This window comes from Pseudochaenichthys georgianus, unplaced genomic scaffold (assembly GCF_902827115.2).
Source record: "Pseudochaenichthys georgianus unplaced genomic scaffold, fPseGeo1.2 scaffold_774_arrow_ctg1, whole genome shotgun sequence".
Classification (NCBI taxonomy): Eukaryota; Metazoa; Chordata; class Actinopteri; order Perciformes; family Channichthyidae; genus Pseudochaenichthys; species Pseudochaenichthys georgianus.
In genome coordinates, this window is record NW_027263322.1 from 35682 (window position 1) to 57756 (window position 22075).

General features: G+C 40.7%; 1 protein-coding gene across 1 annotated transcript; it reads right to left on the reverse strand.

The window, feature by feature from the left end:
• Positions 1-5763: 5763 nt before the first annotated feature.
• LOC117444271 (metabotropic glutamate receptor 7-like) lies at positions 5764-21769 on the reverse strand (the record flags this gene model as incomplete). Its single annotated transcript, XM_034079939.1, has 2 exons — positions 5764-6632; positions 21523-21769. Coding segments are annotated over 2 exons (297 nt in total), but the record flags the coding sequence as incomplete, so codon positions are not given.
• Between the last annotated feature and the right edge of the window lie 306 nt (positions 21770-22075).

Here is a 22075-nt window from a genome sequence, read left to right on the forward strand (position 1 = left end):
AAAGTTTTCAAAACCGTGGCGACTGAAATCAATCTTACTAACTGCTCTCTGTGCAATTTACTGCGCGCGAGTTGGCAGACTTTATTTTGCTTACTTTAACATCATTTTTCATGGTGGGGCTAAGCCATTTCTTGGTATGGGTGTAGCCTATCCCAGCCATACCCTGGCGCTGCCACTGGTGGCACGTATGGGGCGGGCCATTCTGCACATGCGTTAAATGCGTTAAATATTTTAACGCAATTAATTCAAAAAATTAATTACCGCCGTTAACGCGATAATTTTGACAGCACTACTATAGACATAATTGTTGACTATAGATATCAATGTTGACTATAGATATCATTGTTGACTATAGACATCATTGTTGACTATAGATATCATTGTTGACTATAGACATCATTGTTGACTATAGATATCATTGTTGACAATAAATATCATTGTTGACTATAGACATCATTGTTGACTATAGATATCATTGTTGACTATAGACATCATTGTTGACTATAGATATCATTGTTGACTATAGACATCATTGTTGACTATAGACATCATTGTTGACTATAGATATCATTGTTGACTATAGACATCATTGTTGACTATAGATATCATTGTTGACAATAGATATCATTGTTGACTATAGACATCATTGTTGACTATAGATATCATTGTTGACTATAGACATCATTGTTGACTATAGATATCATTGTTGACTATAGACATCATTGTTGACTATAGACATCATTGTTGACTATAGATATCATTGTTGACTATAGATATCATTGTTGACAATATATATCATTGTTGACTAAAGTCATCATTGTTGACTATAGACAACATTGTTGACTAAAGTCATCATTGTTGACAATACTGTAGACATCATTGTTGACTATAGACATCATTGTTGACCATAGACATCATTGTTGACTAAAGTCATCATTGTTGACTATAGACATCATTGTTGACTAAAGTAATCATTGTTGACTATAGGCATCATTGTTGACTATAGACATCATTGTTGACTATAGACAACATTGTTGACTAAAGTCATCATTGTTGAATATACTGTAGACATCATTGTTGACTATAGACATCATTGTTGACCATAGACATCATTGTTGACTATAGACATCATTGTTGACTAAAGTCATCATTGTTGACTAAAGTCATCATTGTTGACTATAGTCATCATTGTTGACTAAAGTCATCATTGTTGACTATAGACATCATTGTTGACTATAGACATCATTGTTGACTATAGACAACATTGTTGACTAAAGTCATCATTGTTGACTATAGACAACATTGTTGACTAAAGTCATCATTGTTGAATATACTGTAGACATCATTGTTGACTATAGACATCATTGTTGACTAAAGTCCTCATTGTTGACTATATACTAGGGCTGTCAAACGATTAACATTTTTAATCAGATTAATCACAGCTTAAAAATTAATTAATCAGATTAATCACCATTCGAACTATGTCCAAAATATGCCATTTATTTATGTATATTGTTGGGAATGGAAAGATGAATGAAAGAAGGCGGATATATCCATTTAACATACAGTATCTATATTTATTATAACATTTTTCTGCGTGTCAAAATGAAAGACAACCCACACATCTATCAATCATCAAACCGTGGGGTCTGAATTCATTACGTGTTGATTTCTATCAACGGGGAGTACTTCAGGAAAGTCGACGGGGGGGGGGGGGGGGGGGCTAGTGGAGTACTTCGTCACCACAGAGTGTGAACGTTGTGATCAGCTGTTTTAGCGCAGTTCTCCAGTGAAGGGGGGAGTCTCCCTCCGCAGCCGGTTGGCGTAGTTTTGGCACAAATCCGTTGTACAGACCAACGTTAACAGCAGCCCTGTCTGTGCACTCCGTGTGCACAGAGTCGGTGCACTCCGTGTGCACCGACTCTGTCGTCCGGTGATCTAACCGCCTTCTGGAAAAGCTTCACAAGTACGTCGGTACGCAAATGCGCTTTGTGACACAAGTGACGGTACGCATTTCAGATTACGCACATAACCTGCGTACCAGTTATGTGCACCCCTGTACTACAGCAAAAGTATTCTCCGTCGGGACTTCCTGCAACAACACCACGCCGTTATCAAAGATGTTCTATTGAGAAGACGATCACTACGTGACAAAAGTTTTCAAAACCGTGGCGACTGAAATCAATCTTACTAACTGCTCTCTGTGCAATTTACTGCGCGCGAGTTGGCAGACTTTATTTTGCTTACTTTAACATCATTTTTCATGGTGGGGCTAAGCCATTTCTTGGTATGGGTGTAGCCTATCCCAGCCATACCCTGGCGCTGCCACTGGTGGCACGTATGGGGCGGGCCATTCTGCACATGCGTTAAATGCGTTAAATATTTTAACGCAATTAATTCAAAAAATTAATTACCGCCGTTAACGCGATAATTTTGACAGCACTACTATAGACATAATTGTTGACTATAGATATCAATGTTGACTATAGATATCATTGTTGACTATAGACATCATTGTTGACTATAGATATCATTGTTGACTATAGACATCATTGTTGACTATAGATATCATTGTTGACAATAGATATCATTGTTGACTATAGACATCATTGTTGACTATAGATATCATTGTTGACTATAGACATCATTGTTGACTATAGATATCATTGTTGACTATAGACATCATTGTTGACTATAGACATCATTGTTGACTATAGATATCATTGTTGACTATAGACATCATTGTTGACTATAGATATCATTGTTGACTATAGACATCATTGTTGACTATAGATATCATTGTTGACAATAGATATCATTGTTGACTATAGACATCATTGTTGACTATAGATATCATTGTTGACTATAGACATCATTGTTGACTATAGATATCATTGTTGACTATAGACATCATTGTTGACTATAGACATCATTGTTGACTATAGATATCATTGTTGACTATATATATCATTGTTGACAATATATATCATTGTTGACTATAGATATCATTGTTGACTATAGATATCATTGTTGACTATAGACATCATTGTTGACTATAGATATCATTGTTGACTAAAGTCATTGTTGACTAAAGTCATTGTTGACTATAGACATCATTGTTGACTAAAGACATCATTGTTGACTATAGACATCATTGTTGACTAAAGTCATTGTTGACTATAGACATCATTGTTGACTATAGATATCATTGTTGACTATAGTCATCATTGTTGACTATAGATATCATTGTTGACTATAGTCATCATTGTTGACTATAGATATCATTGTTGACTAAAGATATCATTGTTGACTATAGATATCATTGTTGACTATAGACATCATTGTTGACTATAGTCATCATTGTTGACTATAGTCATCATTGTTGACTATAGATACCATTGTTGACTATAGTCATCATTGTTGACTATAGATATCATTGTTGACTAAAGATATCATTGTTGACTATAGATATCATTGTTGACTATATATATCATTGTTGACTATAGTCATCATTGTTGACTATATATACCATTGTTGACTATAGACATCATTGTTGACTATAGATATCATTGTTGACTATAGACATCATTGTTGACTATAGACATTGTTGTCTATAGATATCATTGTTGACTATAGACATCATTGTTGACTATAGACATCATTGTTGACTATAGACATCATTGTTGACTATAGACATTGTTGACTATAGATATCATTGTTGAATATAGACATCATTGTTGACTAAAGACATCATTGTTGACTATAGACATCATTGTTGACTATAGATATCATTGTTGACTATAGACATTGTTGTCTATAGATATCATTGTTGACTATAGACATTGTTGACTATAGATATCATTGTTGACTATAGTCATCATTGTTGACTATAGATATCATTGTTGACTAAAGACATCATTGTTGACTATAGACATCATTGTTGACTATAGACATTGTTGACTAAAGACATCATTGTTGACAAGAGATATCATTGTTGACTATAGACATCATTGTTGACTATCGATATCATTGTTGACTATAGACATCATTGTTGACTATAGACATTGTTGTCTATAGATATCATTGTTGACTATAGACATCATTGTTGACTATAGACATTGTTGTCTATAGATATCATTGTTGACTATAGACATCATTGTTGACTATAGACATTGGCCCTTTCTCATTTCATCAAATCCCCCTCCTCGACTCCTCGACTCCTCGGTCCTCCGGTAGTGACCCGGAAATGAATTTCAGCGCGCCATGTTGAAGGACATCTCATTTCTCTAAATGCACTTCGAGGACCGAGGATCGAGCGTCGAGGAGGCTCTCTGGAGGAGCTATAACCGAGGATACACTGATGGGTCCTCCACGGTCCTCCACGGCTCCTTCGTGGATGCATTTCCGGCAACAGAGATGTTTCAAAGACTCGTGACGCACGGCCGGACTTATCTCAGCCAATGACAGCTCTGCATGCATCCCCTGGATATTATTTTATTAACTGCTTTCATCAGACGCGATGTTTACAGTGAGAACAGCTGTGAGGTCCATGCAGAAAGCAGAGCAGTGTGTAAAATATATATCACTCAGTAGAACAGGCCTACTCTTTTTGCTTTAGTTTAGTAGATATCTACAAACAAAGAGTCGATATTTTTCTAAAACCATTTAGTGCTTCACAATAAAATACACCACGGCTGTAGCCTGTTTTAGGAGCTGTATATGCGTGTGTGTGGTGTAGGTGTGTGTGGTACAGTGTGTGCGTCGATGCAGCAGACAGACAGGTGTCAGTTGGTTTGGTGTCCTCTGCTTACTTTTAATACTTGTAAATAAAACTTTTGACCCGTAATTTATTTTCCACATTGTAGCGACCAGAGAGGGGGGGGGGGGATATATCCAGTCTCTGATAGTGTTACGTTATTATGAGAGTGCTCTGCTTGATTCTGAAATTGTATATATTTATATAAATATATACATATATATATGTGTGTGTGTGTCCGCATCTGTAGCCATTATTGTCTCATTATACCGCACTGTGAATAAATCAAAGTAAATATATAAGTCATCATGAACACATCTGTCCATCAGACAGAGGCTGCTGCCTCCTGTCATCATTAATGGACGTCTCTTTAAAATGACCACTCAGAGGAGAGGAGTTCTCATTTGTCTAACCGCCTGCTGCTTCCCCTCCTCTCTCCTCGGTTCCCCTCCTCGGCTCCTCCGCTCGCATCTCCTGTGGGCGGGACTAAGTATCGAGGATAGGAGTCGAGGAGGGGAGTCGAGGAGGGGAGTTCGAGAAATGAGAAAGGGCCATTGTTGACTATAGATATCATTGTTGACTATAGACATCATTGTTGACTATAGACATTGTTGACTAAAGTCATCATTGTTGACTATAGACATCATTGTTGACTAAAGTCATCATTGTTGACTATCTATAGACATCATTGTTGACTAAAGTCATCATTGTTGACTATCTATAGACATCATTGTTGACTAAAGTCATCATTGTTGACTAAAGACATTGTTGACTAAAGTCATTATTGTTGACTATAGACATCATTGTTGACTAAAGTCATCATTGTTGACTAAAGACATTGTTGACTAAAGTCATTATTGTTGACTATAGACATCATTGTTGACTAAAGTCATTATTGTTGACTATAGACATCATTGTTGACTAAAGTCATCATTGTTGACTATAGACATCATTGTTGACTATAGACATTGTTGACTAAAGTCATCATTGTTGACTCTAGACTTCATTGTTGACTATAGACATCATTGTTGACTATAGACATCATTGTACAAATAGCATTGTTGACAGAAGTCCCCAAATAACAGTAAGAAAGGTTTAATTTCATCGATGTCAATTCTTACTGACTTTAAACAGAAATGGTTTGCAGAGATCTTTGGAAAACCCTTGTGCTAATCGGAGTTGTATTTGTGCGCTATTTTCAGTATTAAGCAGATTATGAATCCTGTTTTCAGGGCCTTTCAGAGACGTTTGAGTGGCAGAAATCAGATTCCTGCTGGCAGCGCAACAAAGCCCTCGAAATCTCAAAGCAGAGAATATGGCTTCAATAAGAAAACAATGTGCATCCAATAAGCAGAGAGCAAAAATAGACTCATCAAAACCATCATCGCCTTGAAAGAAACCGTAAAGAGGAAATTAAAGCAACAACCAAAAAGAACATATAAGCCATAAAGAGCCACACTCGGGAGGACAGGAAGTCGGTTTAAAGACGAGAGGAGGCTTCGTTTGACATCAACGGCGGAGAGAAGACGTCCGCCATGTTCCTTCTCTGCATCACGGACACAATGATTTATTTTTTACCTTTGACAACAAACCGCTCGCTCACCTCTCTTTGTAAATGTGCTCAAAGTCCAGAGGAAAGTCCCAGCAGGCTTTGCTTCAGCTCCTGGAAGTCCGCGGTGGGCAATGAAGCACATGATACCAGAAAAATAAACAACAACACAAACCCTCCTGCTTTCCCTCCTCCTCCCTTTCCTTGTTTTCAGCCGGCAGGGCGGGAACATACTCTTCTTCCTGGTTCTCAGTTTTCAGTCTCTCGCTCGATGGCTTCAGATCTCGTGGTCGTTGTAGCTCACGTATTTCTTCTTTGCTGCCGGACCTGAATAAGAGGAGAAAAAGGAGAATGAAATACGAGCTTCAGTCAGATCTGTTGGCTGTTAGTGTAGCTGGAGGTTAGTGTTGAAATCAATGGGAAATGTACGGAAGAGGATTAGGGCCAAATGTGGACAATTTGTTGAGATCTGACCAAAGTGGAATTGTTTGTGATATCTGAGATGAGAGTCAGAATTTTGAATAAAAAAAATATCTCAGAATTTGAGAATTTTTACGGAAAATTGCAAAATTCCCAGAAAAAAAGCCAGAAATTTGAGATAAAACATATTAAATGTTTTCCCCCAGAAAGTGAGAATTCTGACTTCTTTTATTATAACAAATGTTTTCTTAAAGAATTTTCAGAAGTTAGAATTTCTAGAAAAAAAGACTTCTATTATTTTTCACGGAAAATCTCAAAGTTCTTGCGAAAATACATTTCTGGTTAGCTCTAGATGTGGCCCTTATCTTCTTCCGTAGAATTAGAGTTTATGATTGCATGAAAATGAAATGTTAGAAGCTAAAACAGACGGTTTAAATCATGAAGGAGGATTGTGCCGTTTGCAGAGCCTGAGATCACTGACAGTAATAACACCACCAAATGTCGAGCAAATTAAAAAAATCATTCGTGTTTGGTTTCAACTTCTATTCGTTGATCTTTAGAAAAAATTATGAGATAAAGATGACTTCATTTTCACTGAAATACCAACAAATAGCTCTCTTTGTGTGGGAGAGATTCCAGCCTCAGCAGACCATTTACATGCACTAACACCTAAATAACACACTACAGGAGAGGGAACACCACAGAAGAAGAATAGGCCTGCTTTCAAGAGCAGTACCATTTAGTGTTGACCTCCTCCCTATCTCCCCCTGCAGCGCCCCCCCACCCCCCCATCTAACGGACACCGCTGAACCTCGATGACCAACGGCTCGGAGCCAGCGGCCCATCATCAATCATGGCGGGTGATAAAACAGGACAACGTGCCTTCTTCATAAAGAGAGGAGTCTTTAGAGCTTAGAGTCCACGGAGAGGAAGAGCAGTCCAACATTATTCAAGATTCAAGGCTTTATTGTGTGACAGCGTTACAATGTGGTTTCTGCTTTGCACTGAAACTGGGCAACGTCAGAGGTGAACCGTCAGGGCCTTCAAGGTATTCAGAGAACACCCTGGAACACTCAGATAAAACAAACAACACATCGATTTAATTTAAAATAAAATGTAATAAAATGAATAAAAGAGAACGGTATCTGTGTTGTTGATCTGTAATATCACAGTGTTGCGTTGATTTGTTTGTCCTTCTCGGACCATGCTACGCATTTCAGTGGGTTTGTGTTAGAAAAGAAAGCAACCAATCAGATCTTGTTCTGGGTCTCTGGGTAGAATATCCTTCAACCAGGTATTCTACATCCTTGATCGAATGCCCTGGCCGTTGCACTGAATAAGAGCGTACGTTTGGACTGACAGTTTGATCAACCAATCATATATTGATGTGTAGCCAATGGGCGTGTTCTTTCAGAGTTCCCCTCGGGCCCAGGTGCTCTAGAAGGCCCGCTAGTTAACTGGAGAGAGACATAGGGTCACGTAGTTTTTAACGTTGAAATGGCAACAGGTGAAGATGATGTTGTTGTGGAATTGTTGTCAGTACCCTTTTCAACGGACATTATAACGGCGGGAGCGGCGGGGGGGTGTGTATGTGTGTGTCTACAGAAGGTTCAGTTGTGATAGACAAGGTTCGCCACTGGGCGACGTCGTTTTGATGCGATGGAGAAGAGTGTAACGAGTCGACCTCGGGGAACCTACAACTTTCCGTGGTTAGATTTCTAAAAGCATGTCTACATCTGCGATTTACCACGTTGTGCAGGATTTATAAACTTGGACACAACTGAACAGATTACTAATAGTCCAGCAGCAAGTCCTCAAAAAAGGCTTTAGTTTTCGAGATACCCCTACCCGAGGTAGAGCAAAACACAACAATGATTTTTCTTATCTTTAGGGTCTCCCATTAATGAAATTCATTGTTGTCAAATTTTATTTTGGGTGAAAAAATGTTTTTCTGGTTGTTCTTTAGAACTACTCCAATCCCTGAAAAAGAGCCACATTAGACCAGGCCGAATGGGAAAGGTGACAGAGAAGCCCATAACTTGAGAGTGACCACTCTTTTCCTCTTCAGATGTGCTGAGGTATGAACCAGGTGGCTGTCCTCGTCACCAAATAGTCAGACAATTATTTAACTAAATAAATACTGAATTATAGTCCTGTAGACTTAGCTTTAGTTTAGACGGAAATGTACTTTAGGTGATCGGAACACAGGACTCACTTTTCTCTCATTTATCAGAAAAACTGAAATCCCTACAAAATATATCATTACTGAATTCTCAAGGGTGCTATTGAACACTAACCAGTAGGTGCTACTGAACACTAACCAGTAGGTGCTACTGAACACTAACCAGTAGGTGCTACTGAACACTAACCAGTAGGTGCTACTGAACACTAACCAGTAGGTGCTATTGAACACTAACCAGTAGGTGCTACTGAACACTAACCAGTAGGTGCTATTGAACACTAACCAGTAGGTGCTACTGAACACTAACCAGTAGGTGCTACTGAACACTAACCAGTAGGTGCTATTGAACACTAACCAGTAGGTGCTATTGAACACTAACCAGTAGGTGCTACTGAACACTAACCAGTAGGTGCTACTGAACACTAACCAGTAGGTGCTACTGAACACTAACCAGTAGGTGCTACTGAACACTAACCAGTAGGTGCTACTGAACACTAACCAGTAGGTGCTACTGAACACTAACCAGTAGGTGCTACTGAACACTAACCAGTAGGTGCTAACAGTAGGTGCTACTGAACACTAACCAGTAGGTGCTATGAACACTAACCAGTAGGTGCTACTGAACACTAACCAGTAGGTGCTACTGAACACTAACCAGTAGGTGCTATTGAACACTAACCAGTAGGTGCTACTTGAACACTAACCAGTAGGTGCTACGTGAACACTAACCAGTAGGTGCTACTGAACACTAACCAGTAGGTGCTACTGAACACTAACCAGTAGGTGCTACTGAACACTAACCAGTAGGTGCTACTGAACACTAACCAGTAGGTGCTATTGAACACTAACCAGTAGGTGCTACTGAACACTAACCAGTAGGTGCTATTGAACACTAACCAGTAGGTGCTACTGAACACTAACCAGTAGGTGCTACTGAACACTAACCAGTAGGTGCTACTGAACACTAACCAGTAGGTGCTATTGAACACTAACCAGTAGGTGCTACTGAACACTAACCAGTAGGTGCTACTGAACACTAACCAGTAGGTGCTATTGAACACTAACCAGTAGGTGCTACTGAACACTAACCAGTAGGTGCTATTGAACACTAACCAGTAGGTGCTATTGAACACTAACCAGTAGGTGCTACTGAACACTAACCAGTAGGTGCTACTGAACACTAACCAGTAGGTGCTACTGAACACTAACCAGTAGGTGCTATTGAACACTAACCAGTAGGTGCTATTGAACACTAACCAGTAGGTGCTATTGAACACTAACCAGTAGGTGCTACTGAACACTAACCAGTAGGTGCTATGGAACACTAACCAGTAGGATAACCAGTAGGTTGAACACTAACCAGTAGGATAACCAGTAGGTTGAACACTAACCAGTAGGTGTATGAAATAATAATCCGATACCAAGGTTGGAAAGTGAAAGGACATTTCTAACCATATTGCTGTAACGTGTTGAAAACATTATTCTCAATTACTATACATAAATAAAATGAATTGTATACAAATATTTGAGTATAATATTTTGTGCAATATACACAACTTTCTTTTCATTTTTAGATAAAAAACATGTACAGTTATTTTGGTTTAACACGGTGTTGAAAGTTGACATCCACATGATGTCAATTAATGCCATTAATGTAACATCCCGTCAAGTGTGTTGATTCATTGGAGATGCAAGTCTCCATCACCATGTGCTCAGCAGCTACAGTGCAGATGCAAGTCTCCATCACCATGTGCTCAGCAGCTACAGTGCAGATGCAAGTCTCCATCACCATGTGCTCAGCAGCTACAGTGCAGATGCAAGTCTCCATCACCATGTGCTCAGCAGCTACAGTGCAGATGCAAGTCTCCATCACCATGTGCTCAGCAGCCAGTGCAGATGCAAGTCTCCGTCACCATGTGCTCAGCAGCCAGTGCAGATGCAAGTCTCCATCACCATGTGCTCAGCAGCCAGTGCAGATGCAAGTCTCCGTCACCATGTGCTCAGCAGCCAGTGCAGATGCAAGTCTCCGTCACCATGTGCTCAGCAGCCAGTGCAGATGCAAGTCTCCATCACCATGTGCTCAGCAGCCAGTGCAGATGCAAGTCTCCGTCACCATGTGCTCAGCAGCCAGTGCAGATGCAAGTCTCCGTCACCATGTGCTCAGCAGCTACAGTGCAGATGCAAGTCTCCATCACCATGTGCTCAGCAGCCAGTGCAGATGCAAGTCTCCGTCACCATGTGCTCAGTAGCCAGTGCAGATGCAAGTCTCCGTCACCATGTGCTCAGCAGCTACAGTGCAGATGCAAGTCTCCATCACCATGTGCTCAGCAGCTACAGTGCAGATGCAAGTCTCCATCACCATGTGCTCAGCAGCCAGTGCAGATGCAAGTCTCCGTCACCATGTGCTCAGCAGCTACAGTGCAGATGCAAGTCTCCATCACCATGTGCTCAGCAGCTACAGTGCAGATGCAAGTCTCCATCACCATGTGCTCAGCAGCTACAGTGCAGATGCAAGTCTCCATCACCATGTGCTCAGCAGCCAGTGCAGATGCAAGTCTCCGTCACCATGTGCTCAGCAGCTACAGTGCAGATGCAAGTCTCCATCACCATGTGCTCAGCAGCTACAGTGCAGATGCAAGTCTCAATCACCATGTGCTCAGCAGCTACAGTGCAGATGCAAGTCTCCATCACCATGTGCTCAGCAGCCAGTGCAGATGCAAGTCTCCGTCACCATGTGCTCAGCAGCTACAGTGCAGATGCAAGTCTCCATCACCATGTGCTCAGCAGCCAGTGCAGATGTATCAATGAAAAGCTGAAGTCTGAACTGAAACAGATCACATAGTGCAAGAGAATGTTTTGAGATGTGCAAGTTAATACAAATAAATAGAAATAGTGCAAGAAGAGTCTAAATACAAGTAGATGGAATATGATATAGAGATACATAATTAGCAACCAGATGAATGTTCTGGATGTTCTGCACAGTCTGATGGCCTGTGGGGTGGAGCTGTCCGAGTCTGGTGGTGTTAGTCCGGATGCTGCGGGACAGTTTGTGGCTGGGGGTCTTTTATAATGAGTCTTCTTTTATGAAGCGTGAAGAGGAGGGTTTTATTCCGTCTAACAGCTGGAGTTCTTAAATTGAGTCCATAAAGGGAAATCAGAAATGATTGTCTCTCACCAAAAGTAGATGCAAAGCAGAGTCTGTGATATAAACTATGGAAGAAAGACATATATGGCTCTTCTTGTTGTTAAATGTTTTGTTGTTTTGTTAGTATCTCATATTTATAAGATAGTGTTTCAACATAATGACAATTAAGTCCAAATAACGACGCAGTATCTGAAAATTATGACTTTGAAACTTAAGTAATGACTTTATTTCTCAGAATAAAATCTTAGTAACTCTAAATACTGAGTAAGTAAACTCTCAAAAGCAATATATAATAGGTTATTTTGGGGACAGGATGACCCTAATGCTGCTGCTAATCTCAAATGAAGGTATCTTGAGAAACTAAATCATAATCCATTCAGTTTGTTGTTCCAATGTCTTATCTTATCCTTCCTTATCTTAAATATGTGCCTCCAAACCACGGGCGTCACGTTGTTAGGAGAAGTGGTGGGGACCCTTTTTTCAGATTCTGAAAGCACTACTGCATTTAGCGCACCTACCGTCAAACAACTAGTGCAGTAACTGCTGCAAAGCTATTCTCTGTTCCGTTAACACCAACATGTGAATCGGGTCGGCAGAAAGTCACCTGCTGCAAAGCTATTCTCTGTTCCGTTAACACCAGCATGTGAATCGGGTCGGCAGAAAGTCACCTGCTGCAAAGCTATTCTCTGTTCCGTTAACACCAGCATGTGAATCGGGTCGGCAGAAAGTCACCTGCTGCAAAGCTATTCTCTGTTCCGTTAACACCAGCATGTGAATCGGGTTGGCAGAAAGTGAGAACGGTCCTCCAGATTGAACATGTTCTCTTGAGCAGATAACCCTTCTCAAAGTGGTTATTTGCACTATTTTCAGAACTGTTTAAACAGATTATCCTGATGCAAAGTGTGGGGGGGGGGGGGGCACTAAATGAGCCATTCCTAAAAGTGGTGGAACCAGCGTCCCCAGTATAAACGAGGCATACGGTGTGATGGGTGTGCAGAGGCAAAATACAGATTTTCTGTAAATTCCATTTGAAATCTTTCTGAAACACAATTCTGCGGTCCTGTGTCCTGGATCGCGAGCGCTGGATCTTGAGTCGTGGCTGTGGTCCTGGATCATAGGTCCTGGATGGATTCATCTTCCTATTATACACACATGCATTTCCAAACATTTGGACTACCTATGTTGCAAATGTATTATCTTTTCAATTTACACACGGCATCTATTGCACGTCTGTCCGTCCTGGGAGAGGGATCCCTCCTCTGTTGCTCTCCCTGAGGTTTCTCCCATTTTTCCCTTTAAACTGGGTTTTCTTTGGAAGTTTTTCCTTGTACGATGTGAGGGTCTAAGGACAGAGGGTGTCGTATTGTCATACTGATATTCTGTACACACTGTGAAGACCACTGAGACAAATGTAACATTTGTGATATTGGGCTATATAAATAAACATTGATTGATTGATTGATTGATTCTGACTTTTTTCTCAAAAGTCTGTCTTAACTCCAAAGTGTTCGTCTCGTCCCTCCGTTCCCCCGTCCCTCCGTCCCCCCGTTCCTCAGTAGATATGCGCCTCCGTCCAGCTGAGAAAGGCTAATCCCCAGAAACACACCTGCAGCGTTCCTGAGCTGCAGAAAGCGTGAGATTTGGAAGAAACGCTGTAAGGATTGTTTCTGAGAGCAGCCGGGGTTAGCGGAGTTTCACGGAGATACAGAAACCTCTGGGAGGATTCTGAAGAGAGGCTGAGAGCCGTGAGAGAGATGTAGAATCAGAGAGCAGAGGTGAAGCATCTGAAGAAACTGAGGGCCGTGAAGAGAGGCAGGTGAGAGGATGTAAACCTGGAGGATGAACAAGTCGCTGCTAAATTCATATTTAATTTAATATTCCCTCCCTACACTCTTCATGTAAATACTATCCTGCTTTATATCGTGTCTAAAGCCGTTCAATTGTTGTTTATAGATCTTTTATCTTCACGTTCTACTATATATTTCCTACTGTTGAATGCTGTTTTAATTCTATTTCGAGATGTTTACATTCTAGTTTTTAATTTCTACTTGTGTGCAAAGCCTTGTCTTTAAAGCTGCTGCTAATATGCTGCTCTTCTTAAGGTAGAAGTAACAGAAACACAAACTGATTAAAATATGGAATTGATTGAAGTGTTTTTCTTCTGACACTTCTGTTGTCCTCCGGCACGATGCCCCTGCCTCCATGCAACCTTAGCGTCCTGGGTTGTTAGCAGTCAACATACCCCACTCTGCTTTCTCTTGAACACGGCAGAGCAAATCCAGCAAGGGGCTGGTTCGTGCTCCGGTTCGATGCCGGGAGATGTCGTTGTGAGCGAGCTAGTTAGCTGTGCACTGGAAACAATGCTGCTCCAAAAACAAGTTCAACACATTCTGACTAGACATCAGACACAGGTGCTGGGCAGGATGTTGAGTCGTTGTGGTGTGTGGTAGAGCTACAGTATGGAGCAAAGGGGGACCAGGTGTCCCACTCCTTTATTTATTATAATCATTTGTCCCACAAATTGACACGATGTCCCGCATTAGCTGTGTCAGATGTCAATCAATCAACAAGGTCTAAACATGTATTTAATTGGGAGTAGCCGGCGAGGGGCGATGTTTTGTTGGGAAAAAAATCCATTCAAACCAAATATATGTAAATCCTTTACTTGCATAATTTGTTCAAACAAAAACACCTCGTAAAACGCGTAAAATGTTCCACACAAACACACTCTTTGTCCCACATGTGGCTCGTTAGCAACCCTAATGCTGGATGAGGGGGAAAAGCACTCATTTTCCAGTATAGCTAAATACTGCTTTTCACTGTGCAGTATTTTACATGAAAGGTGGGGTAGGTAAGTTTGAGAACGCGGCTGGAGATACACTTGTTGTTATATTCCATGGAATGCTCTCAACATCCAGACAGCAATGAATATCTGAAGCAGCCAATCTTATTTGTTACAGTGTATCGTGCACCAGGTCTTTATTCAGAATTCTTATCAGAATTCTCTGAGTTTTTATCAACTTTGGTTCTTAAAACAGACAAAGTAATTATCGTAGGTGACTTTAATATTCATGTTGACGATGATAAAAATAGCCTTACTGTTGCATTTAACTCTATATTAGATTCTGTTGGTTTCTGTCAGAGTGTAAATAAACCAACCCACTGTTATAATCACACTCTCGACCTTGTTCTGACTTATGGTATTGAAATTGAGCAACTATTAGTCGAACCGCATAATCCTGCTTTATCCGACCATTTCTTAGTAACTTTTGAAGTACTGTTACTAGACTACAAAGCATTAGTCAAAAGCTCTTGCAGCAGAAACCTATCTGTTAGTGCTATAGCCACATTTAAGGAAGAGATTCCACCAATACTTAACTCGATAGCATGTCTGCATGTAGGGGAGGAAACTTATACAAAATGTACACCACCCCAAATTGATCATGTTGTTGATAGTGCTATAGATGCGCTGCGAATAAAATTAGACTCTGTTGCTCCTTTGAAAAAGAAGAAAATAAAACAACATAGATTAGCTCCATGGCATAATGCCGAAACCCGCAAAATAAAGCAAAAGTCTAGACAACTTGAAAGGATATGGCGTTCCACTAAACTTGAAGAATCTCGTTTAATTTGGCATATTACTCACAATGAATATAAGAAATCACTGCGTAAAGCGAGAGCAGCCTACTACTCTTCATTAATAGATGAGAATAAGAATAATGCAAGATTTCTTTTCAGCACTGTAGCCAGGCTGACAGAGAGCCACAGCTCCATTGAGCCTTCTATTCCCATAGCACTCGGTAGTAATGATTTTATGTGCTTTTTTAACGATAAAATTGTTACTCTTAGAAACAAAATTAATGACCTCTTGCCTTTGACCAGTATAGTGTTATCAACAGCTCCCGGAAACGTAAGTTCTAATATTACACTAGATAGGAAACTAGAATGCTTTTCAGCCATAAACCTTGAACAATTACATTCAATGATTCTCTCTTCTAAACCATCAACGTGCATGTTAGACCCAATTCCAACTAAGCTGTTGAAGGAAGTTTTTCCATTAATTAGCACTTCTTATTAAATATTATGAATATGTCTTTATTATCAGGCTATGTTCCACAATCATTCAAAGTAGCAGTGATAAAACCGCTTCTTAAAAAGCACAACCTCGATCCAGAGGTTTTAGCCAACTATAGACCTATTTCTAATCTTCCGTTCCTCTCAAAAATTCTTGAGAAAGCGGTCGCAAAACAGTTGTGTGATTACTTAAAAAACAATGATTTATTTAAAGACTTTCAGTCTGGCTTTAGAACACATCATAGCACAGAGACAGCTCTGGTTAAAGTCACAAATGATATTCTAATAGCCTCAGACAAGGGACTTGTCTCTATTCTTGTTTTGCTCGATCTCAGTGCTGCATTTGATACTATCGACCATGACATCCTATTGCAAAGACTAGAGCACTTAGTTGGCATACAGGGAACTGCTTTAGGCTGGTTTAGGTCCTATCTATCTGAACGCTCTCAGTTTGTACGTGTTAACGATGAATCTTCCACGCAAACCAAAGTTAGCCATGGAGTGCCACAGGGCTCAGTGCTCGGACCTATTTTGTTCACATTATATATGCTTCCGTTAGGCAATATTATAAGGAATCATTCTGTAAACTGTCATTGTGATGCGGATGATACTCAACTATATTTATCAATCAAGCCTGATGAAATGAATCATCTAAATAAAATTCAAGACTGCCTTAAGGACTTAAAAACGTGGATGACCTTAAACTTTTTGATGTTAAACACGACCAAAACTGAAGTTATTGTACTTGGCCCGAAGAATCTACGAAACAAATTATCTAAAGATATACTAACTATGGATGGCATTAATTTGGCCTCCAGTGAGACTGAAAGGAATCTTGGTGTTATATTTGATCAGGATTTATCCTTTAACGCCCACATAAAATCAATTTCAAGGACCGCCTACTTCCATCTACGTAACATTGCAAAAATCAGGCATATCTTGCCTCAAAACGATGCAGAGAAACTAGTCCATGCATTTGTTACTTCTAGGCTGGATTATTGTAACTCTTTATTATCAGGGAGTACCAAGAAGTCAATCAAGTTGCTTCAGCTGATTCAAAATGCTGCAGCTCGTGTACTAACCAGAGTTAGGAAAAGGGACCACATTACTCCTGTTCTGGCTGCCTTAAACTGGCTCCCTATAGAACACAGGATAGCATTTAAAATTCTTCTTCTCGCCTACAAAGCCCTTAATGGGCAGGCGCCATCTTACCTTAAAGAACTCATTATACCCTGCTGGCCTACTAGGGTATTGCGTTCCAAGAATGCAGGGTTGTTGGTTGTTCCTAGAATCTCTAAAAGTACAATGGGAGCCAGAGCCTTTTCTTATCAAGCTCCACATCTGTGGAATCAGCTTCCAGTTTGTGTTCGGGCGGCAGACACCCTATCCGTTTTTAAGAGTGCGCTTAAGACCATCCTTTTTGATAAAGCTTATAGTTAGGGCTGACTAGATTCAGCCCCTAGTTTTTCTGATATAGGCTTAGTTTGTCGGGGGACATCTTACTTCTTCCTTCTCTCTGTCTGTACCTGTGTCCTCTCATGTTCCGATTAACCCAGCTTCCCCAAATGTCTTTCTTTTGGTGTCTATATACGCTGGGATCCGGAGTCATGGATGATCCTGCGGTCCTGTGTCCTGGATCGCGAGCGCTGGATCTTGAGTCGAGGCTGTGGTCCTGGATCATCGGTCCTGGATGGATATCCTCGTGGATTCATCTTCCTATTATACACACATGCATTTCCAAACATCTGGACTACCTATGTTGCAAATGTATTATCTTTTCAATTTACACACGGCATCTATTGCAGTCTGTCCGTCCTGGGAGAGGGATCCCTCCTCTGTTGCTCTCCCTGAGGTTTCTCCCATTTTTCCCTTTAAACTGGGTTTTCTTTGGAAGTTTTTCCTTGTACGATGTGAGGGTCTAAGGACAGAGGGTCTAAGGACAGAGGGTCTAAGGACAGAGGGTCTGAGGACAGAGGGTGTCGTATTGTCATACTGATATTCTGTACACACTGTGAAGACCACTGAGACAAATGTAACATTTGTGATATTGGGCTATATAAATAAACATTGATTGATTGATTGATTGATTGAAGTGCTTTGACTAAAAATCCATAAATCATTTAATCTCTGGAAGCCGTAGCGCTGTAAAAAGCTCGACCAATCATCTGAGCCGGCTAAAGTAACTGGTTGGCCTACCTGCCTGTCAGCCTTCCATCTGGGCACACACTGATCTCGTGCCCTCATTGGTCATGTGCGCGTGCGTGTGTTGGAGGAGGGGCTAATATTACATGTTTGTTTTATAATTATTTATACATGCATTTGTGTCAGTGTTCACTTGGTAAAGGTGGGGATTATTTGCAATTACTTACCTATAATAATACATAACGATTTATATTCTATATTATAAATCCATACCTGCAAAGTAGCTCAACTCAATTTGTAAAAGAAAATGTAGTGGAGTAAAAAGTAAAAGTAGCATACCGTGAAAATACTCAAGTGAAGTACAAGTACCTCAAACTTGTACTTAAGTACAGTGCTTGAGTACATGTACTGCGTTCTGGTTGCAGCATGCCTCGTGCAGTGTAACGTCAAACAGTCCCTTCGTCTCCTCGTGTAGAGTTATGAGCCTATCGCGCGGAGCAGGGAGGACGTACTCGCCCTGCAGGAAGCGGCTGGTTCCCTCGACTAAAGAGCAACAGGATCTCTCCACAGGATTTTGGAAAATAGCTCGAAATAAGATTTGTGGAAAACGAACCTGTTTGATGAACGCATGTTTTGTTCAGCCGGATAATCTCCACATGTCTACTTTTATAAAGTTCTAATCATAACTCTAATGTCCAGAAGCTAAATGCTAACGTTATGCTATAAAGGAGCTACAGCCGGGTCGCTGCTTCAACGTCACGCCGACTTCAGATCCAGATTCAAACAGATTCTGAATGGAACGAGTTGAAGCGTTTGTCTGAACACTCTGCAGGAGGCAGGGACTGGCTTTCAAGCAGAACAGAAACTAACTCAGAGGAGTGTTCACGTGTTCGGCGTAATGACGTACAACGGCCTCCACGACTTCTGTAGTCCTATTCAGCCGCTCGGTAACAACCATCGTTTCTCAGACACGTCCACTCTTCAGAAGTCACAGCGGGGTCACTGCTAATGGATCAATGTCGTGGAACAAAACGTGACCCGTCTCTTCAACGCGTCTCAACCTCAGACCTTAGTTCAGATAGTTTCAAAACCCTATGAGAGATCCCATTGGCTCTGAGACGGGGAACAGGAAGTGGAGAAATGCTGACTCACTTCCTGGTTTTAGGACTCGTCACTGCACCGCTCTATAGGAGGATGTTGATAAAGAGCAGCGGAGGAATACCTAACACCCACACATAAACCCCTCCAGCAGATGAAGGGCAGCACAGCCAAGCAGAAGAAGATTAATTTGCTCTTACCTCTGATAAATTATGAAATTAGCCTGTCGAGGGGAGAAAACAGTGTTTGGTGAGAGGTGCTGAAGGGGTCCCACTGAGAGGGGGTCACATGTCATTTCAATGTGTGCCTTCTTTCATTTCTGCAAACATTAAAGCTCTTTTATAACTGACGTCCTGTGGAGCATCAGAGCAGGGTTTTTAATCTTTCATTTAAAAGGAAATTAGGTTTCTTCATGTTTGTCTAATATTTCAGAAGAGAAGTAGTTAGAGAAATAGGTTCAATATTTGGATTTGAAAAGATAACATTTGATTTCCTGCTGCTAATGCCGTTACTAATGCTAATGATGCTACTGCTAATGCTCCACTTGCTGCTAACGCTGATGCTAATGATGCTGTTTTCATGTTGGGAAAAGTAGCAATAACTCAAACTGAGCTAGTGACGTGTTAACAGCAAACCCAATGTTTTCCACACATTCTGCTGCTAATGCTAATGCTGCTTCTGCTAATGCTAATGCTGCTTCTGCTAATGCTGTTTCTGCTAATGCTAGAGTTGCTTCTGCTAATGCTAATGCTGCTTCTGCTAATGCTGTTTCTGCTAATGCTGTTTCTGCTAATGCCGTTTCTGCTAATGCTAGAGTTGCTTCTGCTAATGCTAATGCTGCTTCTGCTAATGCTGTTTCTGCTAATGCTAGAGTTGCTTCTGCTAATGCTAATGCTGCATCTGCTAATGCTGTTTCTGCTAATGCTAGAGTTGCTTCTGCTAATGCTAATGCTGCATCTGCTAATGCTGTTTCTGCTAATGCTAGAGTTGCTTCCGCTAATGCTAATGCTGCTTCTGCTAATGCTGTTTCTGCTAATGCTAGAGTTGCTTCTGCTAATGCTAATTCTGCATCTGCTAATGCTGTTTCTGCTAATGCTAGAGTTGCTTCCGCTAATGCTAATGCTGCATCTGCTAATGCTGCTTCTGCTAATGCTGTTTCCGCTAATGCTAATGCTGCATCTGCTAATGCTGCTTCTGCTAATGCTGTTTCTGCTAATGCTAGAGTTGCTTCTGCTAATGCTAATGCTGCATCTGCTAATGCTGTTTCTGCTAATGCTAGAGTTGCTTCTGCTAATGCTAATGCTGCATCTGCTAATGCTGTTTCTGCTAATGCTAGAGTTGCTTCCGCTAATGCTGCTGCTAATCAATCAATGTTTATTTATATAGCCCAATATCAAACATGGTACATTTGTCTCAGTGGACTTTACAGATTGTACAGGATATGAATATGAATACTAATGCTATTGTTGATTCTGCTAATGCTGCAGCTAATGCTAGTGTTGCTTCTGTTGCTGCTAATGTTAATATTGCTTCTGCTAATGCTGCTGCTAATGCTAGTCTTTGTTAAATGAACTTATAAATAATAATAACAAGCCAAAACTTCAGGTGCTTTGCTAATTTTAATCATGTTTTGCTTTAAAATGTGTTTTTCTTAAAAAGGATTTTGCTTTATTTGTCTACCTTGTCAGAGTCATTCAGGGTCAAACACAGACCACTCTATTCACATTATTTTAATCTGGTTTCTTTCACATGTTGAAGACCCTGTTTTGTTAACTCACTGTTGGGGTCCAGGTTCTCACACAGCTATTGTTGCTTCTGCTAATGCGTTTTTGCTTCCGCTAATCTCTGTTCAATCAACCTATACTTAATAATTAGAAGCTACATTTTTTTTAAACTTCAGGTGTTTTGCAATTTAAAAAAAAATCATTTTTGGCTTTAAAATGAGTCAATATTGGATTGAATTTACATCTGAACAGAACACTTCTTCTTGCTTTATCTTTCTATGTTGTCAGGGTCTTTCAGGGTCCAACACAGACAGACAGAATGGAAGTAGTCCATCCCAGGGATGGACTACTTCCATTCTGGAGAGGATCACAGATACGTGGATCCTGAGGCTCAAGCCGGGGACCGGGGAGATTTTTCTAACTTTAACTCACTGTTGGGGTCCAGGTTCTCACACAGCTCGGTCTTGGCCTCTCCGTTGGGCCGGTCGCTGGCTTTGTGCGAGAGGCGGGACGACATGGTAGCGGCGGTGGCGACGGCCTTGAAGGAGCGTTTCCTCTTCTGCACGTTGAGCTCCGGGTGTAAGATGATGACGTAGACTTTGGGCATGAAGAGCATCCCGAGGGCCACGGACGCACTCAAGTTCATGGAGATGGTGAGGGTGGTGGTCTGGATGTACAGCTGGAGGGACAGAGGATAAAGGTAAGGAGGTAAATGCATCACAAGGCAAGGCAAGTTTATTTATATAGCAGCTTTCAACACAAGCAATTCAAAGTGCTTTAAAATAATGAAAACTTTAAGAGCGCTAAGAAATAGTGGTTAAAAGGACCTGGGAGTTTGTTCCAGATATTTGGAGCATAATAACTGAATTTCTCCATGTTTAGTTCTGACTCTGGGGACAGAAAGCAGACCAGGTGGTTCATGATGTAATAATGCAGTTCTTTATAAACCAGCAGCAGTAGTTTGGGGTCTCTGAAGGACAGGAAG